Consider the following 21,745-nt stretch of genomic DNA (forward strand, 5'->3'; position numbering starts at 1 on the left):
CCCAAATGCATCACAAAATCTCGCTCTCGTAGCAAAATCTGACATCCACAATCTCTAAGCTGACCAATCAAGATCAAACTCACTGTCAAATCTGGTACATAGCGCACATGTCGTAACAAGTAAGATGCACCACTCGGTAATGACAGTCTCACATCTCCTGCACCTGCTATCACATGCACCGATCCATCGGTCAAATGTACATTGCCAAGCATCCCGCTAGAATAGCTACAAAACCATTCACGATGCGGCGTGACATGAAACATAGAATCTGCGTCTACCAACCACTGCGAAGGGAGTGCACTATCCACATGTATAGCATCTCGTGCATAGCTCGAGGTAAAAGTGACATCCCCGTCACTAGTATACTCCGACACTACATCTGCCTCAACTGTCAAAGCAACTGAGTCCATTGCATCAGTACATACATCTCTGAGACTGCCGTGTCTCCTACGATGTCGCATACGACGAAAACATTGTCGTCTAACGTGTCCAGAATGATCACAATACCAACATGTCACCTGTCAGCGTACTCGTGAATGTACATGTCTCACACGAGTCCTTGATGACTCAGATCTATCATACATATCATGTAATCTGCGCCAAAGTGCTCTCGAAGTAGTCTCATACATAACAAGAGCATATACAGATTCCGCAAGGTGCAAAGAGAGTGTAGATAGTGCCATCTCCTCTAGCTCCTGCCACTGATCGTCAGACAAGCATGAAGGTCTACTTGCATCACCACTCAATGGTCCATGCAACCCTCGCTGTGTCAATGCGTCAAGCATACACTCTCTCCATGCCGCAAAGTCTGTCCCCATCAAACACGCGCATCTGTGAGAGGTCACAATCTGATCGATCACCTGTCTCTGCCATGAGCACAATGTAGCAAACTAGAAAGCAAAACCACCTGACCAACAGCACCTTGAAACTGTCTACCACTATGGCCAGAAACACAATGTAAAACCTGTGAGACACACTCCAAAATAGAGCTCCCGCAATGTCAATACAAGCCTCGCCTGCTCTAGTATCACACTACAATCAAACGCACTACTTACAAGATGCATTCATGACGACCATAACCTTGTGCATAATCTTCACCGAATCAGCCCTGAAATTCAGCCCAAAATTACAAAATTCTCAGCCCTAAACTGACTCGAATCGCATCAACAAAAGTTTGCAAATATGGCTGTAAAGTCTGATGCAAAGTTGCACCAATAACCGTGCAAAGCCTTGCACAAAATCACATGTCAATATGACTCAATCGCGCATAAATATCTGACAAAATTTTGGCAGAGTCTTCTTTGTAACTGGAGCAAAATCTCAACAGTAAACCTCAAAGAGACAATAATATATGCCACGATGGCCAATCCGGGAATAAACTTGACCGGAATCACCTCACAAAGTCATACATATGAGCATACCCGCTCTTGCCGGAGTACCACTCAACGACACCGCAAATGACATACATGTGAGTGATGATTGCTGCCAAAATAACTTTCAATCGATGACCAAATGTCTGCCAGATAACTATAGCAACATTTCGCAAAACCTTGCAAGATCTGTCGCTATGCGCAATGCGAAATACAGCACACAAGGGTATACACAAGTGACTCCAAACTCCAACCAAATGATGACTGAAAATCACCTGTCAAAGTGGGAGTAAACTCAATCACTAAACTGTCAAAGAGCAACCTACGGATACGTAGAGGCAATACGTAAATTGAGTCAAATCTCAAATAATCTCAGCCACAAACAAATACACAAATCCATATATGGCATACATAAACCGCCAAGACCATGGCAACATAACTCACTCTCGCATGAGTGGCTCTCTGGACAAATGCATATCCAAAAACCTGTGTACACCTATGAATTTGCTGGTTGCTGCAGAAAATACTTCGTGTGTGTGAGATATACCAAAAACAGTATTTTTGGGATCCGAAAGTGCACAAATAAACCTGTTGCTGTACCTGTTGTAATTCAAAGAATAATTTCAGCAAATAGACATCACCATCGCGTCCGGAGCGTGCCAAAACCCTAACCTAGACTCCTGGATCATGTAGATTTGACTCTGTATGACGGAGCTACGCAAAAAACTGCGTTTTAGAGCACGAAAATGGCAAAAACGAGTCTTGAACCTGCTCCTGCTCCTGCTCCACTCTGCGTGATGCAATGTCCTCTCAATGCAAGCTCCAATGCAAGAGCTCTGCCACAACAGCATCCAAGTACTCGAATGTCAAGCTCTCCTCCGCCGAGCACTTCTCTAACGAGCTCCACTGAGCTCAAAAGCTCCTCTCACCAAGGAAGCCGCAACCGCCTCCTCGACCAAGCTTGACCACACCAAGCTCCTATTGCTCCAAAGACAATGCTCCTCAAGCTAAAATCTCTCTCCGTGAAACTCCACGATCGAACTCCACCGTCGAGAGCGAGCGAGCTATCGTCTCGAAGCTGTCAAAGCCGTCGTGCTCTCCGTGGTCACCATAGCTCTGATACCAATTGAAGGGGATCAGGGAGCACCACAGACGAAGAGTGAGAGAGAGAGATAAGGAGACACACAACACGATGTGGGTGGGGAGACTCAAAGAGTGAGCAGCCCCCTATACACTTATGCTATGTATAAGGTATACAAGTCAGTGGGCGCGCAGACTCTGGGCGGCCGGGCAAGGCACATACGCCTATACCCCAACATAGATTGGTCCTTTGGCTACTTTGAAGCTAAAAATTTTGTGTGTCCCAAATTGTCTTAAAAAGACATGTTTTGATGCTTTGGATGCTTTCTATGCTTGAACATGAAATTAAAGAACCAATGTGGGTAAAGTGGAAGCATTTATAAAGGCAATGATTGGTGTACACATAGAAATATTGATGACAAATCAACAAAATGCTAAAAATACATCTTTTTTGTACTAAACTCTATGTTCAAAAGATTTTTTTTGGACTTGCAACAACCATAGACTTTGGCCAAGGACTCATTGATATATACAAAAAACATAGGCTTGTTGTCTAGAATTTTTTTAACCTTATATAAAGTGGGGTTCATCGAGCAAACATGTTGTTTTTGGTCAGATTGAGCACTCTTGTGGATTTGAGAGCTCCTCATGACCATACAATTAGGAGTTGAGTGTTTCTTATTTTTCCCACATAAAATGTGGTGGTAGCTTTTGAGTCAAAGTAAGGACTTCTACAAACACATACTATGATATGTTTGATTTTTTTTCCAAAACCTAAAAAGGCCATTTTATGTCGTGTTAGGTTACCAAACTGGTGTTAAAGCCAAGCATTTAATTACTACTCTTGATATTTTCAAGGAACCAAAAGTAGATTAAATAAAGACATTTTTTGTTCTTTTTTCTCTATCTTGCATTGCTTAGGATTAGCCTTGCAGTTTGTGTGAAGGTGAGTTGTACTCCGAAAGCAAAAACTCACTTTCATACTATTTTTGTATCGATTAATATAAGTAAATATATGAAGATTAACAAAAAAACCTGATGTGTCATCAAATAGAATGATCGAATAATATGGGTATAATGAAGGTATAAAGGTTACACACCCTATAAGGCATCATGAGTCAACTAACAAACCATTTCCATACCACTTACACAACAATCAACCACAAATTGTGAAGAGAGAAAAAGAAGTTCACTTGCTAGAAAGTAGCCACTTACCACACAAGCTTTGGGTAGCAAAGATTCAAGATGTACACAAAATTCCTTGAACCCTCCTGCTATCTAGTAGACGTTTTTACTTTTGCATCCATCATAACAACTCGGCGATGTCTAGAATTTTTTTATTCAATGTTTTCTTGTGGTGCAAGGTGTACGAGTTAAGTTGAAGCTTAATCCCATGCTCCTTATAACACTGTGATAATTTCTTGTGGTAGCATTGGTTATGAAGCAAAGGGATGACAAGTTGCCATGTTTATCTTCTCTGCATGTACATAGTGCTTTTTATACACTTCTAGAGAAAAAGATATTTAAAACTTACATAGGTTTGGATGTTCATTTTGTGCATGCACACATCTTATACAGTAGGCTTGTGTAGTGTGTTTGCAACAAATTATAAACAACTTCCAAGGGTTGCAGAAGAATATTGTACGAGACACATCTATAAATACAAGTCTTCACAAGATAGAATATGGTCCTTCATGATGTTGTCATATTCAAACTGCACTGCTTCTTTCCACTTTGGATGAACTAGCGCTTCCTCCATAGGTGTTGGCTCCTTTAAAGAGCCCATGATCTCAACCATTAAACAAAGTGTTCAAAGGATTCAAAACAACAAATAGTTATAGATAGAACCATGCCCATCCGCTCCCAAGTAAATATTAGAGCATTAAAATTAGCACATCTTCGAGCCACTAATTAGATCAATCCAAAATAACCAGGCTCCAACTTTATAACCCACTTCAGGTGAAATATTACAGTATTGAATTAGCACATCTTTGAGCAACTCCTTGTATACAAAGCTTTCTCATGAAATACAAGTATGATTGGACCTAAACTATCTGAATCAATATCCTAATTGGTAATGGTATACATGTTAATGCATGAGGCCTAATACAACCACTCAGGAATGAGATGGTGAGAAGTACATAAATCAATCATGTTATCGACTCTTGAATTTCTACATATTGGCACACGTTGTGTATGTACACTACTCAGCAAGAAGGGTGTTAGGTATGAGTTATCTGACTTAATCAAGCATCCCTCGTCTCCTCTTTTTGGCTGAAAAAACTGGATGGCAAGCTGAATTCTTCCTCCTGATTTTGGATTTCTTCTTCTTCATCGGGCTTCTGAACAAGATCGCTCTGCTTTAAAAATCATAACAGCTCTACATCAACTATCAAGAAAACAAGATATCATACACTAACTTACAAGCATTTCAATGTTGTAAAATCGATCCAAATGCTGCAAGATCTCATCGGCGGTGAAATGCTGGTGTAGCCTGCTCATTAAAAAGTCCATTAGCACATACAAGTCATCCAACATGCGAGTACAAAGGTTTATTAATAGCACCTTTTCTCAAGATACTCCATAAGGCCAAACAACACAAAATGCCTGTGCATCCCTGCATGTTTCAAATTAATAGATGTAACAAATTAATAGATGTAAGAGCGTGCCATCTATCAACAAAGAGGAAACGCAAATGTAGTGAATTGGATACTGATACATTGTGTCACATGAAATATAATGCATGCAACTATGCGCACTAGTTGTGGTGGGGTTGCATAATGGAAAATATCCTCAATAAAAGGCTACCACAAGTGGAGTTTAATCTTCGATAACTAAAATAGGGCATAAATGTGGAATTGCACAACGACATGTGATATGGAAAAGCCATGAGCGTCATAGCTTTTTCTCCCTCGTTTGGAGTCCGAATCATCAGCAGAGGTAATGTCAAAATCGAGCTTCGATAGCTCTTTCTGCCTTGTTAGGATCTGCTCTTCTCATATTTATGTTTCTTGACTCCCATCAATCTTCGTTGGTAGGAGAGGAAGAAGAGGAAGAAGAAGGGCTAGTGTCATACTTGAACACTCAGCAACGTCGAGCCTTCTCTGCGAGTTCTTCAAAAGTAGATTGTCTGCCTAAGTATCCTGGAAAAGACTCGGACTTCCATCCCTTTCTCGATTGCTTCTAATACTTCATCATCTCACTGATTTTTTGTTCCATAGAGCATTCAATATCCTCTTTTGTCACAAGCAGTGCTTCTTATCTCTTAGTTACATGGAATGGCCATTTTAAAATCTCCGCTCCCCGTTCCGAATCCCTGTTCCGTGTTTCAAACATGAGTAACCGTAACAAGGAATGGTATTTCGTGCCCGTTGCCGTTCCCTGTTTCCTTTCTGAGTAACTATGTCCTATCTGCCTTCGGCCTTGGTCCTTGCCTTGGTTTCAATGGCCGACTTGAGAGGTTGTCAGGTAGTCTTCCACCATATTTCACATGATTCAAGGATTGGTTGGTTCTTCATATATTGAGTATAGACCGGATCCCGTGCAAACCTCATCAACCTCTTCGTACAAGTGCTCACTTGCAATTACCGGTGCAGATTTGTAGATTGCTGATCCTCCTCAAGAAAATTGTCAAGACAATCATCAAACTCGTCCTTTGTAGATGGGTTGTTGTTGTAATCGTTAATCTCATTGGAATCTTCCTCCTACAAAACCGCTACAAATAAAGGGATTGGATCCTCCGCAGAAGAAGAATCGCCTAGACTGTAATAGACTTGGGCATTGGGCACCCCTAAGCCAAAGATCTAATGCAACACGCGCGAGAGAAACTGAAAGAATTGAACAAAGCTGAGAGAGAGAGAGAGAGAGAGAGAGAGAGAGAGAGAGAGAGAGAGGACATGACACGGCGGAGTTCCACGCCTAGAAGTACCGGCCCCAAAGACCGGCATCCCTTCTCGGTATTTCTTTATTATTATGCTTCAACAAGTACAAGGGTCCTCTCTCTTTGCAGTGCTCCCAAGCAAATTTGCCAAAGGGGCACATCTATAAAGGCCCTTGGCCAAACTCAAAAGCAGTTACAATGAAAAGCTCCAGACCCAAAAGCTTCTGATGTCCAAAAGCTAGCGCCCTAGGAATTGTCTGTACGCAGCTGCAATGTCAACAGGCTTCCACGAATCTCGCTGCAAACCATGCACATGATTCGCAATTTTTGGTTCTAACTTTATTTTTAAGGGTTTGGGCCCTCCGTCGTGGTACCATTAAGTTGGAACAACTTATTAAGTCAATTTCTTTTAAGCTTAGGCCACTCGCCTAGGTTCCATAAGTTGGACAAACTTCTTTTGCTACTTCTTTCACTAGGGTTGGCCCTTTATGTCTGGCCTCTGTCCTTTAGGTTATGCCACATCATCACTTTGTGACATCAATGGCTTCGGACTAGTTGAAGTCTTGTATCTTTGACAACAAGAATTAATGGAAAAAGTATTTGCCTTTGTTGGAGTTTGCTTACAACAACATTGTCACACATCTACGGGAGGGGGCCATTTGAGATTTTTGAGGGGTGTCAGAAAGGTTCTTTCGATTTTGAGCACCAAGGACAAGATTCTTTAAGGAGATAATAACGCACACGATTTGGAGACTGCTCTCGCTAAGGTAAAAAAGGCTTTGCAGAAGTCTAAGCGCGGCATAAGAAGGCAGTAGGCAAGCACCGTCGCAACTTGCAGTTGAACAAGAATGAGTGGGTGCTACTTCGGTTTGAGAAAGCACGTCTACAAAAAAGGGAGGGGAGGGTAAGGAGAAGCTTTTCTCAAAGCTTAGTATGCGATACTATGGGCCTTTCTATTGACTAAACTTTCCACATACTTGGAAGAATCACAATGACTTCCATGTTGGTCCCTTGAGACAAAGGTGATGTGCCAAAGAACAGGGAACCAAAGGAGCAACAAGACGTGGAAGAGATGAGAGAAATGTTTGTTCCAAAACAGGTCCTAGCGCACAAGGAAAGAGAAGGGTAAGCTAGTCCGCTAATATTTGGTCTAGTTCAGAAATTATCTGGCTAGAGCCGGTCCGCAAAGTGGATGGAGTAGGACTTAGCAGATTCTCCTTGGATACTAGAGTTGTACCTTGAGGCTTTTGGTTTAACATCGACTATTCCGAAAGTGCACGACGAATTGACGGGTTGAATCCGATGCAGTGCATGCTGCACAAGAGGGAGCCACCCCACTCCTTTGTCACAGATTGCCTAGAATGGAATAAAATCACTAATTTCTCCATGAGATTTTAGGGATATGGACAGGTTGATAGTATTCTATTGAATGACTATGAAAAGATGAACATGTAAGAATAGGCAGCAGAAGCATAGTCACAAGGGACACGTCAGGGGACGGGGAATGGGGGACAGGGCTCAAATGGATTTTTAGTGTAAAAAAGAGGGCGGGGCGGCAAGTGGAGACGGGAAGCCCAAAAATGGGCATCCCTTGTGACTATGAGCTGCAGAAGAGGCAATGAAGACAAGAACTAGCATCCAATCTGGTGAACACCTCGACTTTGATCTCGCTCTACTCCGATAAGATCCTCTCACACAAGGAAAAACCTGCAACGCCACATGAATGAACAAGGCGCAGTGGAGCAGAGAGATCACTGAGGTCGAAACAGACAGCACATCTGAGAATAAAAGAGAGAGAAAGAGAGAGATCAATCTGGGAAGGGCTCTCCATGTTGATCACAGAGCTGCAAATACAAGTGCTCTAGGGAAATTTGGAATAAATGCTACATGCCCTCCATGGAAATCTTTTTGGCACACAATACTGCTATTGACATTGCCAATTGCTCCTGCACAAGAGACCTCTACAAGGTTGGTTATATTCAGCATACTGATCCATACTGTACCCAACAGTGTACAGAACAAGAACTGTATGTACATATCAATATGTACGTCACCTTTTTTGGTTTTTAAAGAAAATTTAAAAAATGTATATTTGTGCATGGGCAATTTGGCCTAGTGAGTTTTTTGGGATACATGAGTGTCCAACCTTGAGTTTCAAAACTTTTTCCTCTACAGTTGAATGTCACAAAAAGAATCTTCCGATGCAAAGTGCTCAAGCTTCTCCTTTGTGAATTCTGAATCATACCATACCAAACGGCTCTTCAGTTGGATGTTTCTTTTTTGTAGGCACTATGATGAGCCTTCTAGAGGTGACAAACTGTGCTACTTTCATTTTGAGCTTTAAGTGTTGTTGTGATATTGGTAGCTCTCATTTGTAGACATGATAATAGATGTCTGATATGTTGTGCAAAAGTAAGGCTTTTGGAATCTACTTGAATTGTTTGATGTTCTAACAGTACCCTCTCTAAATGTCTTTTGAAATTGTTTCAACATGCCCAATATAGTTAGGTTTTTTCCCAATGGTACATATATTTGCATACATAACAATTTTTTCAAAGCGGAACAACATACCACACATCGTGCACATCAACCTTGGACCTCTGGAAACATCTGGAAACCAACCGAGCAAGCATGGGAACATCAAATCTAGATCACCTCCTGGCAAAGAGAAGACATGCCCTGATGATCATCGAATATAGTACTGCTGCTCTAGAAAAGGCTGCAGCACAGGTGGAAGAACTTCAAGGTATTTGACTGGAAGACCTCTTGCTGTTGGGCTTCTCTGTCTGCTGCTGGTGGTTGGCTACCCAAAAACGCAGATCTGGGAGGCTGCCCAAAGACGCTAGGGCTGCCCCCTCTGCATGCTCCCTACTGGCGCACCCAAAGGAGGGCACCCCCCTTTGGGGCTGATCTACATGCCGTAAGAGTCCCCCGCTGCTCACATATACACCTCTAGATGGAGGCTGCCAAACCCAAGCTCCCAGCCCTCACGACTAGAAAAAGGCCCAATAAATAGGGGAAAGGCTAGAAATAGGGCCTACTAGCCCATAGGGCCCTAGCAAAGCGGGGGAACAACTGGGGGGAAACACCCTAAGGCAACAGGAGCCTACATGGCCATGGAACCGAGACAAAACCCTGAGCTAAACATGACTAGACACATCCGCACACGAGAGAACAACCTCACTCTAGCTGGACACAACCACAAAAAAGCCCTCACTCCTGTCCCTTGGAGAAATTGGGACTAACCAATGACTGGATGAATACAGAGAGATGCCATAACTCTTAACAACGCATTGAAATGGAAATCCACAAATGAGCTTGTTACTTGTGCTCTCTCATGTGTGTGTTGTTTGAGTACTTGTCGAAAAGATGAAATTACTGCAGCATTTTCTCTCTTTCACCTAACGGGTAATGTGAATGTCATAGTACGAGATTTAGTAGATCAAGACATCCGTAAAAAGATCAACACGGTCTGATAGATTACAATGATCATGATTCTCATCTAAGATCTCGACAAGGATATTGTTGTGATGTTCAATGATTGTCGTCTTTGTGCACGTGTTGAATGTGTGCAAGTCTCGTGCATGGGTACATAGAGTTAGTGTCTACTGAGCTAGTTTTTGTCCTATGTAGGCGTGTAATCGAGAGAGATAACTCCTTTCAAGAGGGGGGTATGTCACAAGTTAGTGACATGGCAAGGCCCTCTAGGGGTTAGAGAGTAAAAGACCCCAACTTTGGAATAACTGGCCAAGGAACCAAAATCCCTAAAAACTAATGGCATGTAGCGACTATACAAAATCATGCCGCAAATTGCGGAAGGTCTTCTTGATGTGGCACCGTACGGATGGTCAGCGCAAAACATGGAAGTTGGCTAGCTTTTGGTGTGAGGGATTTTGGTGAGCATAGCTTTTCACATAAGATGCTTTTGGGCCAAGGGCATTTGAGTATGAGCCTTGGGGGCTCACTCTAACATTCTAACGTGTGCGGAAGTGAGTCCCTGGGCCGTTGTAATTTGTGAAGCAACAATAAAGACAGAAATATCAAAAGGGATGTCAGCCTTTGGGGCCAGTGCATCTGGGAGAGGAACTCCACCGCTTCATCTCTCTCTCTCTCTCTCTCTCTCTCTCTCTCTCTCTCTCTTTGCAGTTTCTCGTGTGTTTCTATTGATTTCTCGCTTGGGTGACCTAGCATGTCACATCTTCCATGGTCTCAGTGGCTAGCATATATATCTATATCTACATATACATATATATGTAAAGTACGCACACACAACTAGAGATAAGCGGAAGATATGTATTATGATGTTATAGACATATGTAATACAAAAGTGTGCAGGGGATCCCTATAGAGTTGTATACAAGAGGCAAGGCTATGCTTGAGAGAGAAGCTATACTCTTTGAGAGGTAAACTAAGGCTCACTCACTAGAGAGATACACACATTGAAGATGTAAACTAACGAGATTCGAGCTCGAACATAAAATTTACAAGCTTGCGCATGAGATGATTTACAATGAGACATGGCCTCCTTTATATATGTCAAAGTTATGGCATCTCTCAGGATTTGTCCAATCGTTCTTCCAGGGACACATGTTAGGGAGTGAGGGCTCTTTTGTGGCTGTGCCCGATAAGCATGAGGATGTTCTCTCATGTCGGATGTGTTTAGCCATGTTTAGCTCAGGGTTTTGGCTTGGTTCCATGGCCATTAGGGAGTATTTTTCCCAACCTTGCCATTTTCCCCCCTATAGCCCATAGGGCTTTTGGTGCTTTCTTTTCTATTTTTCCCCATTTATGAGGTCATGGGGCTGATGGACAGCTACCCAACCAGCACCTCAAGGGCTACTTATGTAGGGCAAGGGCACCTTGGGAGATATAGTGTGCACAGGCTCAGCCTAGCGCCCATAGTGAATGCTTGCCATGGGCGCCATAGTGGATGCAAGGCATGGGCGCTTGGGAGGGAGATAGGGTGGAAGATCATCCTGCAACCGTTCAAGAGTCTTGAGATCCTGTGTCACTTGAGTGGCATAAATGAACACTGCTTGAGCTCCTCGTCGTAACTCACGCTTAGCCTGCACATGAGAAATGAGAGGTAAAGAATGGAGGCCCTGCTCACCGCGAATAACCACGGGAGAGGCACCTGTCGATGAGAGAGTGAGCGTGTTTTCTTTCCAACTAATTTGTGGATCGTGCTCACGAAACCATTTATTGCCGAAAATCATATCACGCCCTGTGAGAGGAGAAACAACAAACTTACGGCGAAAGGCCGCGCCAATCTTCTTTTAACCGATCAAGGTACTGTGGTGGCATAAAACGAGCCTTGAGCTTGTCTTGGAAGCCGACCCAACTGAGAGAGAGGGATACGCCATCCGCGGCATGCTCAAGATGCTCAAACAACTATGATTCTTGCCAAGCTTCATACAAATTAATGGCATCACCCGCTAGATACATGGCAGCATTCAAAACTTTATTGTTGCTAGTTTTCTTGTTAGTCGCAAAGTAAGCATTAAATTGATGCAAACAAGAATGAATCACAGAAGCATCCATCTTACCATCACACTTAATCAACGTTAACTTCTCAGTGACGGGATTGTTGGAGTCGTCGTTCTACCTGTGCTACAGGATGACTCGCCGGCCTCCTTGGGTGGCTCGGTCTTCGAGGAGAGTACCTGTATGATCAACTCCTCTACGTGTTGGTCTCGCTTTTCTTCGGCCGCTATGCGTTGAGCCTCGCGTGCCCCCTCACGCTCGAGCTCCATAGCTGCGCTTCTTTCTTCAACCGCTATGCGTTGAGCTTCGTGTGCTTACTCTCGCTCGAGCTCCATAGCTACCCTTCGTTCTTCACGGTCTCTATCCATGGCGGCATGTTGAGCCTCTTGTCATAGCATCATCTTCATCATAGACTTGACCAAAATCTCCATAGGGCTTGGTGCAATCCATGGCATAGATGGGGATGAGTACTTGGGGTTCTTGAGTACTTGGTATGGCTTGCAATGTCACGTGCACTGGCTCTGTGTGCCACGTGAACATGCTTCATCGACTTCCAGAGCCAGTTTTCCCCTTCTTTCTAGATAGGGATGTCTAGAATCCTAGGAGGATTAGTACCGGCAATTTTGTGAGCCTGTTCGCAGGACCTACATGTCCGAACAAGTCCATTAGATTAGGTTTTCCAGTTTTGGAACTTGCATAAATGGTTTGTACACGCGTTTTGACAGACGTTATTATACTATGGTGGACATCTGGCATGACATGCATGTAGTTCTAGGTTAGAGGAATCCAACGAGCCATTCCTCGTGTCAATCGAATTCCCGGGTGGCAGATGTGCGACCGTTTCACCCAAACTGACAACCCTTGGCTCAATTTTAATAAATCAATTTATTGATTGATTTGTTGGGTAAGTTGGTGGACAGTTGCCCTACCTATGGCCTAATAACCTTGGGACATGCCAAGCAAGGTTTTGGTATGCATGCCGGCTCACTGACCTATCCTATAGACAAGCCAATTTCCACCTCATGAGAACAAGAGTCTTCCAGGGAAGAGAAAGAAACAATTGACTGGATGAAAGTTCATCAGCGAATTTCGAAGAAGTAAGGGAATCAGCTGATAGCGCATAGGGTCATAAAGAAGCAAGGGAATCTACTAATGGTTCACCAAAGAATTCCGACAATCCAGATTGAGGTGCCACTGGACACGGGAAGCCAACAAGGCAACCTACATGTCCCAAGGTACAAGAAAAGAACAGAAAGGTAAGCTAGGTCCACCCGATACTTTGGTCAAGGGAACTTTTTGGCCCTCGATAAGTGGACGAAGGAGGAGAACATCGCAAATTATCTTCAGTTTTGAGTTGTACCTTGAAGCTTTGAATTATTAGCAGTGTCTATGCCAAAAGTTACCGATGAATCAACAAGTTGAATCTAGTGCAGTGCGGACTGCACAAGAGGGGAGCGACTCCACTCCTTTATCACAGATTGCCTAGATTGAATATAGCCACTAATTTCTCTTTGAGATTTTAGGGATACAGACAGGTTGACAGTATTTTGCGGAATGACTTTATGAACATATGTACATGGAATCGTGTGCTCTTTCATGCGTGTATTGTTAGAGACATGTAGAGAAAGATGAAATGTCTGCAGCATTTTGTCTGATGAATGTTTTGAACTTAGTGCATCTAGATATCTATTAGAGATCAACGAGATCTAGTTGTGATAGCGAATGAGAACTGAATGTGTTTCTAGCGCATCAAGAACTCTATCTGGATGAGATGACTGGATAATGTCGTGAGTGCATCAAGAGTTCAAGAAGGATGAGATGACTGCACAGTGATCCAGGTGCATCAAGAGTTCTGGACGGGATGAGATGGCAAGATTGAATGATTCAAAAACGGTGTTCAGTATGAAGTAAGTGTGTGATTTTTGTAAATAACATGCTATGTGGATGTACTGTCTTGCAGGGATTGTCATAGGCATGGTTTGCTTGATTGAAATGTGAAAAGAAAGGATATGAATCTGGTAATAACAAGATTTAGTAGATCAAGACATCCGTGAAAAGATCAACGCGGTCTAGATGTGATTGCTAAATAGGTTACAATGATCATGATTTGTATCTGAGACCCTCGATAAATATTGTGATTGAATTGAATGATGTCTTTGTGAAAGTGCTGGATTTGTGGAGTTTGGTGCCTGAGCACATAGAGCCAGAGTCTACTAGAGAAAGTTTCTGTCATTTGGCTGTTTTGCACGCGTAATCGAGGGCAATTACAATTCTTTCAAGAGGGGGAATGTCACAAAGTGATGATGTGGCATGCCCAACTGGAAAGAACCGGCCGAGTGGACAAGAGGAACTAAACCGCGCTGACATGATGACGTGGCAGGCTTTAAGGATTTTCGTGTTTTGAGTTGCAATTCTTAACAATTTTCACGTGGGCTATTGGGTCAAGAGCTTTTGCGTGTGAATGCTTTTGGATCAGCTGTTTTTGGGGTTCTGCTTTTTGGCATCCCTTGTACTGTTTATAAGGACCCTTGGGGTCTCATTCTCAGAGAGCATATGGACGCAGTGTCTCTGAGCAAGTTGGACCCTCCAGAGTTGTACCTTTGCAAAGCAATAATAAAGAAATACCAAAAGGGGTGTCAGTCTTTGGGGCCAGTGCGCCTTGGCTCGGAACTTCACCGTGCCGTTTCGACTCTCCCCTTCTCTCTCTCTCTCTATTCAAGTTCACTTATTTGCAAATTTTGTTCGTGTTGCTATTGATTATTCACTTGGATTGTCCAAGCTTGTAACATGCTTCCTCATGAAGAGGAGTGCACCTACAAACAAACACTCATAGATCAAAACATGAAAAGCATCACTTGCAAAGACTCGAAACTCGGATTGCAACTCAGTTCTCAAAAAGCAACTCTTCGGAAGAGATCTTTATGAAAAGAACCCTCTCTTCCAATCCTACACGCAAAAGAGGTGTGTTCTAGGGTTCCTTCTTGTAAATCAGCCCTATCTACGATGTTTATGGGCTGAAAACTGAGAAAAACAGCAGCTTCTTGTGATGGAAACAATCTCCGAAGGTTCTTTGCGATGGAACTTGTCTATAGGGTCGTGGCATCAATTGGTGCACTCGGGGCAGCCATAGGGGTCCTCAGCAAGTTCCTTGCAGTGGCTGAAATCTGCAGCAGCACGGTAGAAGCTCTGGCGCCTTGTTTTTCTTGCTCCAACCACCTTCTCGTCCTTGCTGACTTCTGCAACAGCATGGGCTGAACTCTGGCGCTGGCTTTTTGGTCCCTAAGAGTGAGAGAGTGTCACAAACAATTGACGCGTCAAGTAACTGAAGACTCTAGCGATCACGGCCAAGGGGCTTAAACCCTAGCGAATGTAGAAGAAGAAAAAGTCCTCACCAACTTACAGATCCTCGCTGAGTGGCCTATGGGTTAGGATTAAAATCCTAACCCCCAACAACTTATGGGACCCTCGTCCGATGGGCCTGAAAGTCAAGCGCACACACTCCCACAAAATAACTTATGTAAAAGCTAAAGACGTTGCTGCAGTACAGATTATCCCCATATGCACTGATGTGGCAGACTATACGGACGATTCTCCAAATTGCGTTGACAGGTGCTGACATGGCGCTTTGTACGGACAACCCATAGGTCGCACGCTTTTGGGACAAGATGCTTTTAGACTTGAAGCTTTTCATGTAAATTGCTTTTGATAGCCAAGGCCTTTATATATGAACCAAGGGCTTACTCTCTAGCATCCTTCCCGCGGGAGATGCAAAGCAATGCCACCATGTCGTTGAAGCAATATAAAGAAATACCAAAAGGGGCGACACAGTTTGGGACGGCCAATGCTCTCTTGGGATAGAACTCCGCCACTCCGTGTCTCATGTGAAGTGTAACTTTTTTAGTTCAATTCTTTTGAAGCGTCTAAGTCTGTCTTTTCCCTTAGCACGTGGTGTCCTCCCGTTATAGTGGTATCAAAGCTTCACTCGTGTGCTTTTCTGACAGCATACAGGTCCTCCAAGAGAAGACAGCGCTTCCAAATTTTGCCAAACAAAAAAAAAACCCGTTTCTCGAGAGAAAACTGGACCCACATGAGCCCACACATAGGAGATATGGGGTTGGATGAAGAAGAAACAACAAGAGAAGGAGAAGAGTTCGTTTTTGCCCTTAAAAGCTCTAAAAACAAGCTTTTTGACGCTTTTCTATGTTACAGAGGCCTCTAAAAATCTCTTCAACAGTTTAGAATTTGGATATGCAACAGAAGTTAAAGTTGAAGCCAGAGAGTGAGTCGAAAAGAGTGATCAAAGCATTAGAGGGAGTGCTCTCAGACATTGGTTTGCATGGAGGCAATGTCAAAATTGAAGAGGACCCTAAGATGTCTCAAAGTCGATACAAGGTACTGAGGAAAGCATGGATAGGCGGAGTGAAGGCAAGAAGGTTTCTTGGGTTTAGCCTCAAAGATTCAGATAGAGAAGAAAGGAGAAACCTATTCAACAAATGGAAACCACCTGAACCGCCGGCCGGCCGAGTTTGGGGCCGGCCGCCCACCTTGTCCGGGCGCCCTCATATATTTTCATATATCATTTCTCTGTTGGGTCGTGGGGATTTTTATCATGCCTTGCCCTACCTCCCCTTGGGCACCTATTTATGGGGCAAGGGGGGTACCCACTTCTACACACATCTGATTGTATAGATAGGATCTTCTGCTCATGGTAGTCATGGGGGGCTGATCACCCCCTCTTCACCATCTCTGGCATTTGTGTCTATCGTCTCTCACTCTCCTCTCTCACGCTTCTGCACACACGCGCTCTCACATATTCAGCTTCATGCGGTTAGTTCAGCATCAGGTACTAAGAGGGGGTGTTAGACTTACACCACTTTGCTGCTTCACAGGTCTAGGGCATACTTGTACGGCTAGTATGTCTCCGGACTGGCCACTCATAGTCTTCAAACAGTAAAGGTAAAAAGGCTCAAGCAAAAAATTGTGTCTCAATAACACTAAGAGAAATAAGTGAAAAAGAGCGACGAGATCTCTAGCAATCGGTATCGACGGTATTCCTGAAAAAGACCTACCCTTTCTCACTCATGAAGAAAAGGTGTTCTCTTCCATTCAATATTCTTATGAAAAGTATAAAACCGTTTCAAATCTAGAATACCCTGTCAGAGTTCATTATGATAATGAAAAAAGCTAAAAGAATTGTCATTGCTATTACAGTACAAAGAGCACCATAGCGCAACAAGTAGAGAAGGTTTTTGTCACAAAGTGATGATGTGGCATGACCATATGGACGGACTCCGGACAATAGGAGGTCCAACCCCTAGAGAAAGATGCAGATGAATTTTTACTAATTTGCACAACCTTCCGAGGGGCCTAAAATTAAGAGTCTCAAGCTTATGGTAGGTACAACTTATAAGTTATGGTACCCCACCCATGGGAAAGGCTCTCCATGTTGATAACAATCTGCTCATACCAGTGACCAAGGGTGGTATGGCATAGAACTGACATGCCCAATGGATAGACCCGAGGTACACACAACTGCGACTGCTACTGACATTGCCAACTGCTCCAGCACACGAGACCAGAGACCAGTGACACGGTCTCGACATGTGCATCACCTCCAACATGCTCTAAGAGCATAGATCTGGTGCCCCTCCTCTGGCAAGATCTAGATAATGATCTGGATCTTGGATAAGAATCCCTGCCACTGCATGATCACAAGGCATGCGGGAGGCCGCCATGAGAGAGCACTGCACAGTAGCGGTGATCGTCAGGCGATGCATGTCACAAACCGTTGACGTGTCAAGCCATTGAAGAACGGAGCCAACCTTCACATCTTGGCCAAGGGGGCCAAAACCCTAAGAAGAAGCAACAACAAAAGAAGAAGAAGTTTTACAGACTTACAAAGTCTTGACGAGTGGCCTATTTTTAAAGAAGAGTTCCCACCAACTTACGGGACCCCGTCCGATGGGGCCCAAGTGACATAAAGGCATTAAAAATAAAGCAAAACATACTTTAAAAACTTTGCGCAACAAAATATGATGACGTGGCACCTGTATTGATGTTTTGTAATTCGCGGCGGATTTTTAGGAAAATCCCGAAATTTTAGTAAAGTGTTTTTTTGGGTTAAGCTTTTCATATTTGATGCTTTTAGGCTTTGGGCCTTTATATATGAGCCTTGGGGGCCCTCTCTTACACTCTTCAACCTGTAGATTGCAGAGGAGGTGCTCCTCGGCTGTTGTACTTTGCGAATCAACAATAATAAAGAAATACCGAAAGAGGCGCCAGCATTTGGGCCAGTGCTCTCTTTGGGGTGGAACTTCGCCACTCCCCATCTTGTGTCGTGCATCTTTTTCAATTCAGTTGTTATTTTAAGTGCTTAAAGTTGTTCAGTCTATTCTTTTCTATTGGCACGTGGTGACCATCACAAATGCCAAAGACACTGACCTGTTGCCTGCAAAAAACGCTAGGCTGCACGTGCTGAAAATGCTAGCACATGAGCCGCCTCCTAGCCGGCTGCACATGGGAAGGGGCTACCCTCAGGGGCGCCCACCTGGGCTACACACATAACTCTGGAAGTGACCCCCTGGCACACAAATCTGCCCGACCCAGCCATGACACTCCACAACCTTGCATAAATCCCCTAAATGAAAAACAAAGGGAGAAAGTGGCTACTGCCACTACGGCCCTGGGAAGTCACTAGACTGCAAGGGGGAAATGTACCCTATGGCACAAGGAGCCTGCATGGCTATGGAACTGAACCAAAACCCGAGCTAAACATGGCTAGACACAACCCGACATGAGACGTATCACCTACCTCACACTAGCCCGACACAGCCACAAAATAGCCCTCACTCCCTAGCACCTGTCCCTACGAGAAACTCAGACCGACTGGATGAACCAAGAGAGGTGCCTGAACTCTAGCAAGGGACCCTCGCAAGTGTGAGTGCGCGTGTGCGGAAGCGTGAGAGAGAGAGAGAGAGAGAGAGAGAGAGAGAGAGAGAGAGAGGGGGGGGGGGACGATCAGCCCCCCACTGACTACCAAAGCAGAAGACCCAATACAATCAGATGTGTGATCTCTGTGAGATGAGATGTGAAAGTGGGTACCCAATGGCCCCATAAACAGGTGCCCAAGGGGAGGTAGGGCAAGGCCCGATAAAAATCCCAACGACCTAACAAAAAAATGATATATGGAAATATCTGTGGACACCCGGACAAAAGTGGGCAGCCGGCCCCAAGGCACAAGGAGCTTGCATGGCTATGGAACTGAACCAAAACCTGAGTTGAACATGGCTAGACACAACCCGACATGATACCTACCTCACACTAGCTGGGCACAGCCACAAAACAGCCCTCACTCCCTAGCACCTGTCCCTGCGAGAAACTCGGACCGACTGGATGAACCAAGAGAGATGCCTGAACTCTAACAAGGGACCCTCGCGAGTTGTACTTTGCGAGCATACCAGCAAGGGCGCCAGTCTTTGGGGCCAGTGCATCTTGGCTCGAAACTCCGTCGGGCCGTGTTGACTCTCTCTCTCTCTCTCTCTCTCTCTCTCTCTCTCATGATTGTACTACCTTGAGCATATAGACATGCATATACCCCTAGAGATAGAGCTCCATCCCTCCTCAGATACTCCATTACCTACATTCAGTTCAGTTTTGTATCAGTTTTGTTTCATTTGTCTTTCCGATAGACGGATGACATACACACCATGTACATTTGATTTGTCTCATAGGCCGATTTCGGCCTGACATAGACGTTAAAAATCTTTCTTTCTTTCTTTCTTTCTCTCTCTCTCTCTCTCTCGCATCAAGTTCAGTGATTTTGCAGTTTCTCTTCGCGTTGCTATTGATTTCTTGCTTGGAGTGTCTAAGTCTATAACAATCTGAGTGCCCCTATCCTACGTCAAATTCTATATATTGTTACTTCACATGAATGGCCAAATGTATATATATAAGAATTCAATATAACCCATGTAGCCATCCAAAATGAAGCTGCAAATCAAATCTAAGCAAATCCCTATCAAGCTAAAAGAACTACATTTCTAGCCCCAAAAAAAGAAATCACAAGGAGAAATCGTTGGACCTATGCCAATGTAGATTTTGACCACCAATATCCCGACATATTAAGCCAACTCATTTTAGAGGCGGGGTGGGATGATATCATTACTTACCCAAGCAATGAGAATCTTACAAGTGACATAATCACTTATGTCATATGCCACGGTTGTGCTAGCACTATGTGACTAAAAGAAAACGTGAGACGATAAACAAAAATATTGATCGGGAGGGGCCCCATGGCATGGGTGCCATCTAGAGGCTATGGAACACCTTCACTCCGTGCCTACACCTCATGTGGTGCTCTACATCTCGATGATCACCTTCCTTCATAGATGCCCTGAGAGAAAAGACGCAAGGAGAGTATCCCAGTGGCGCAATGCTTCGCCCAACAGTGCTATGGAGCGTGTATTAGAACATGAAACCAACATTGTGTGTGATTCAGTACATATGCTCACAAAGAAAGTTGAGGTTTGGTCTCTTGTTTCCAAAAGAGTACAGAGCTTAATAGGGCACAAGGCATTAGCAGCAATGGTAGTTGAGCGGATAAGCATACGTGTTGTTCTAACAAAACAACCTCCACACTAAATAAGTTGCTTTTGAATTTTTCACAGAGCTAGTGCACAATTGGCTTTTACATTTTTCACAGAGCTAGTGCATCGTGCACCCTAAACATGGATGATGATGCCATGATGGGCACATCAGTCATATGCAATGCATGCAAATGCACACAAACATGACATAAGAGTAGTATATGGTAGAGAGGGAGGACCTTGTAGTTTGGCAGGATGATACATTTCCAGAGCTTCGAGAAGGCGGAGCTCCAGCTCCACTTGTTGGAGGCTCTGATGCAAAAAACATAGAAAAGGTGACGTGGGCAACTTTGAACCAGAGGAATAGAGACGTAAGAGGGTGGATTATGCCTTCGGGAGGGAAGACTCTGAGGAGACGGGAGCGGCCGGGTGTGTGTGAGTGGAGAGAGAAGGCGTGGCGTCTTGCTCCGACACGCTGGGCTGCTCTGCTGCTGCTGCCGCCACAGCCATGGATGCCATCCCACTTCCAACATCGCCCACCTTTTTCTTCATGCTTGGATCTAATTGGTGGGCGTCTCCCTGTGCAAACGCCCCGGCAAAAACAAAATCCAACATGTCCTGAAACACTAGGCTAGTCTTGCTTGGTGGGCGTTCCTCGGACGTAGGGCTCCGAGGGGATCTATGGCCTAAATTTGGGGTGGGCATCGTCACTGGATGGCACGGCCAAATGGTTCAGAGGGGATCTAGAGCTCAAATTTGGGGGGGTGAGGCAGCTTAATCTCAATTGTCGGATCATGCAGTGAATTAGGGATGGGTGAACTGGGGTGAACTAAGGGCGGGTAAATTAGGGTGTGATCATGTGCCATGCCAACATGGACAGTGACATACTTTAATCTCAATCATCGGATCATTCAGTGAACTAGGGTGAACTAGGGACAAGTAAACTAGGGTGTGATCGTGTCCCATGTCAACACGGGCAAAGATGCGTGCTAGCGTGGTGGTAGGGCATTCATGTGGCAATCGAAAGGTCTTGGATTCAACCCACAGCCCTGCAAGGCGGGTGAACCTAGGGGTGAACACGGGCACCACTTTTGCCCCGAGTTCACCGTGCGACCAGATGACTGAGATCAAAGCCGCTTCCCGCCCCCAAATTTGGACCATAGATCCCCGTTGGCTGATCTCGTTGAGATAGTAATGAGGCCTCGCGAGGCAGGTGAACTAGGGGTGAACTTGAGTCGCCATTTTTGCCCCGAGTTTACCCCTAATTCATCGAGTAATCGAACTATTGAGATCAAACCTGTGTGACCCTGTGTGAGATAGTGACGAGGGTGGGCGTTGCTCTTTGT

General features: G+C 44.4%; 1 protein-coding gene across 3 annotated transcripts; it reads right to left on the reverse strand.

Moving 5' to 3' along the window:
• Window positions 1–4,366: 4,366 nt before the first annotated feature.
• Window positions 4,367–21,029, reverse strand: LOC147444107 (uncharacterized). 3 transcript variants are annotated; one of them, XM_086526839.1, is made up of 5 exons: window positions 20,790–21,029; window positions 20,639–20,711; window positions 5,016–5,067; window positions 4,875–4,944; window positions 4,367–4,789 (listed from the first exon to the last, which is right to left on the reverse strand). In XM_086526839.1, exons 1-5 carry the CDS (start codon window positions 21,012–21,014, stop codon window positions 4,697–4,699), a joined length of 513 nt encoding a protein of 170 aa, XP_086382965.1. In that variant the 5' UTR covers window positions 21,015–21,029; the 3' UTR covers window positions 4,367–4,696. The 3 variants fall into 3 exon arrangements, with proteins under 3 accessions (XP_086382965.1, XP_086382964.1, XP_086382963.1); XM_086526838.1 differs by having other exon boundaries at window positions 4,367–4,792; XM_086526837.1 differs by having other exon boundaries at window positions 4,367–4,807.
• Window positions 21,030–21,745: the final 716 nt, after the last annotated feature.

The sequence above is a fragment of the Adiantum capillus-veneris genome, chromosome 13, assembly GCF_014529385.1.
Source record: "Adiantum capillus-veneris isolate H3 chromosome 13, ASM1452938v2, whole genome shotgun sequence".
NCBI classification, from domain to species: domain Eukaryota; kingdom Viridiplantae; phylum Streptophyta; class Polypodiopsida; order Polypodiales; family Pteridaceae; genus Adiantum; species Adiantum capillus-veneris.

Coding starts and splice junctions, on each gene's coding strand:
- LOC147444107 (XM_086526837.1), bottom strand. CDS start 21,014: ATGTTGGATTTTGTTTTTGCCGGGGCGTTTGCACAGGGAGACGCCCAC. Junction 4,945..5,015: donor ATGGAGTATCTTGAGAAAAG/GTGCTATTAATA, acceptor TTTAATGAGCAG/GCTACACCAGCATTTCACCG. Junction 4,808..4,874: donor TTTACAACATTGAAATGCTT/GTAAGTTAGTGT, acceptor TTTTTAAAGCAG/AGCGATCTTGTTCAGAAGCC.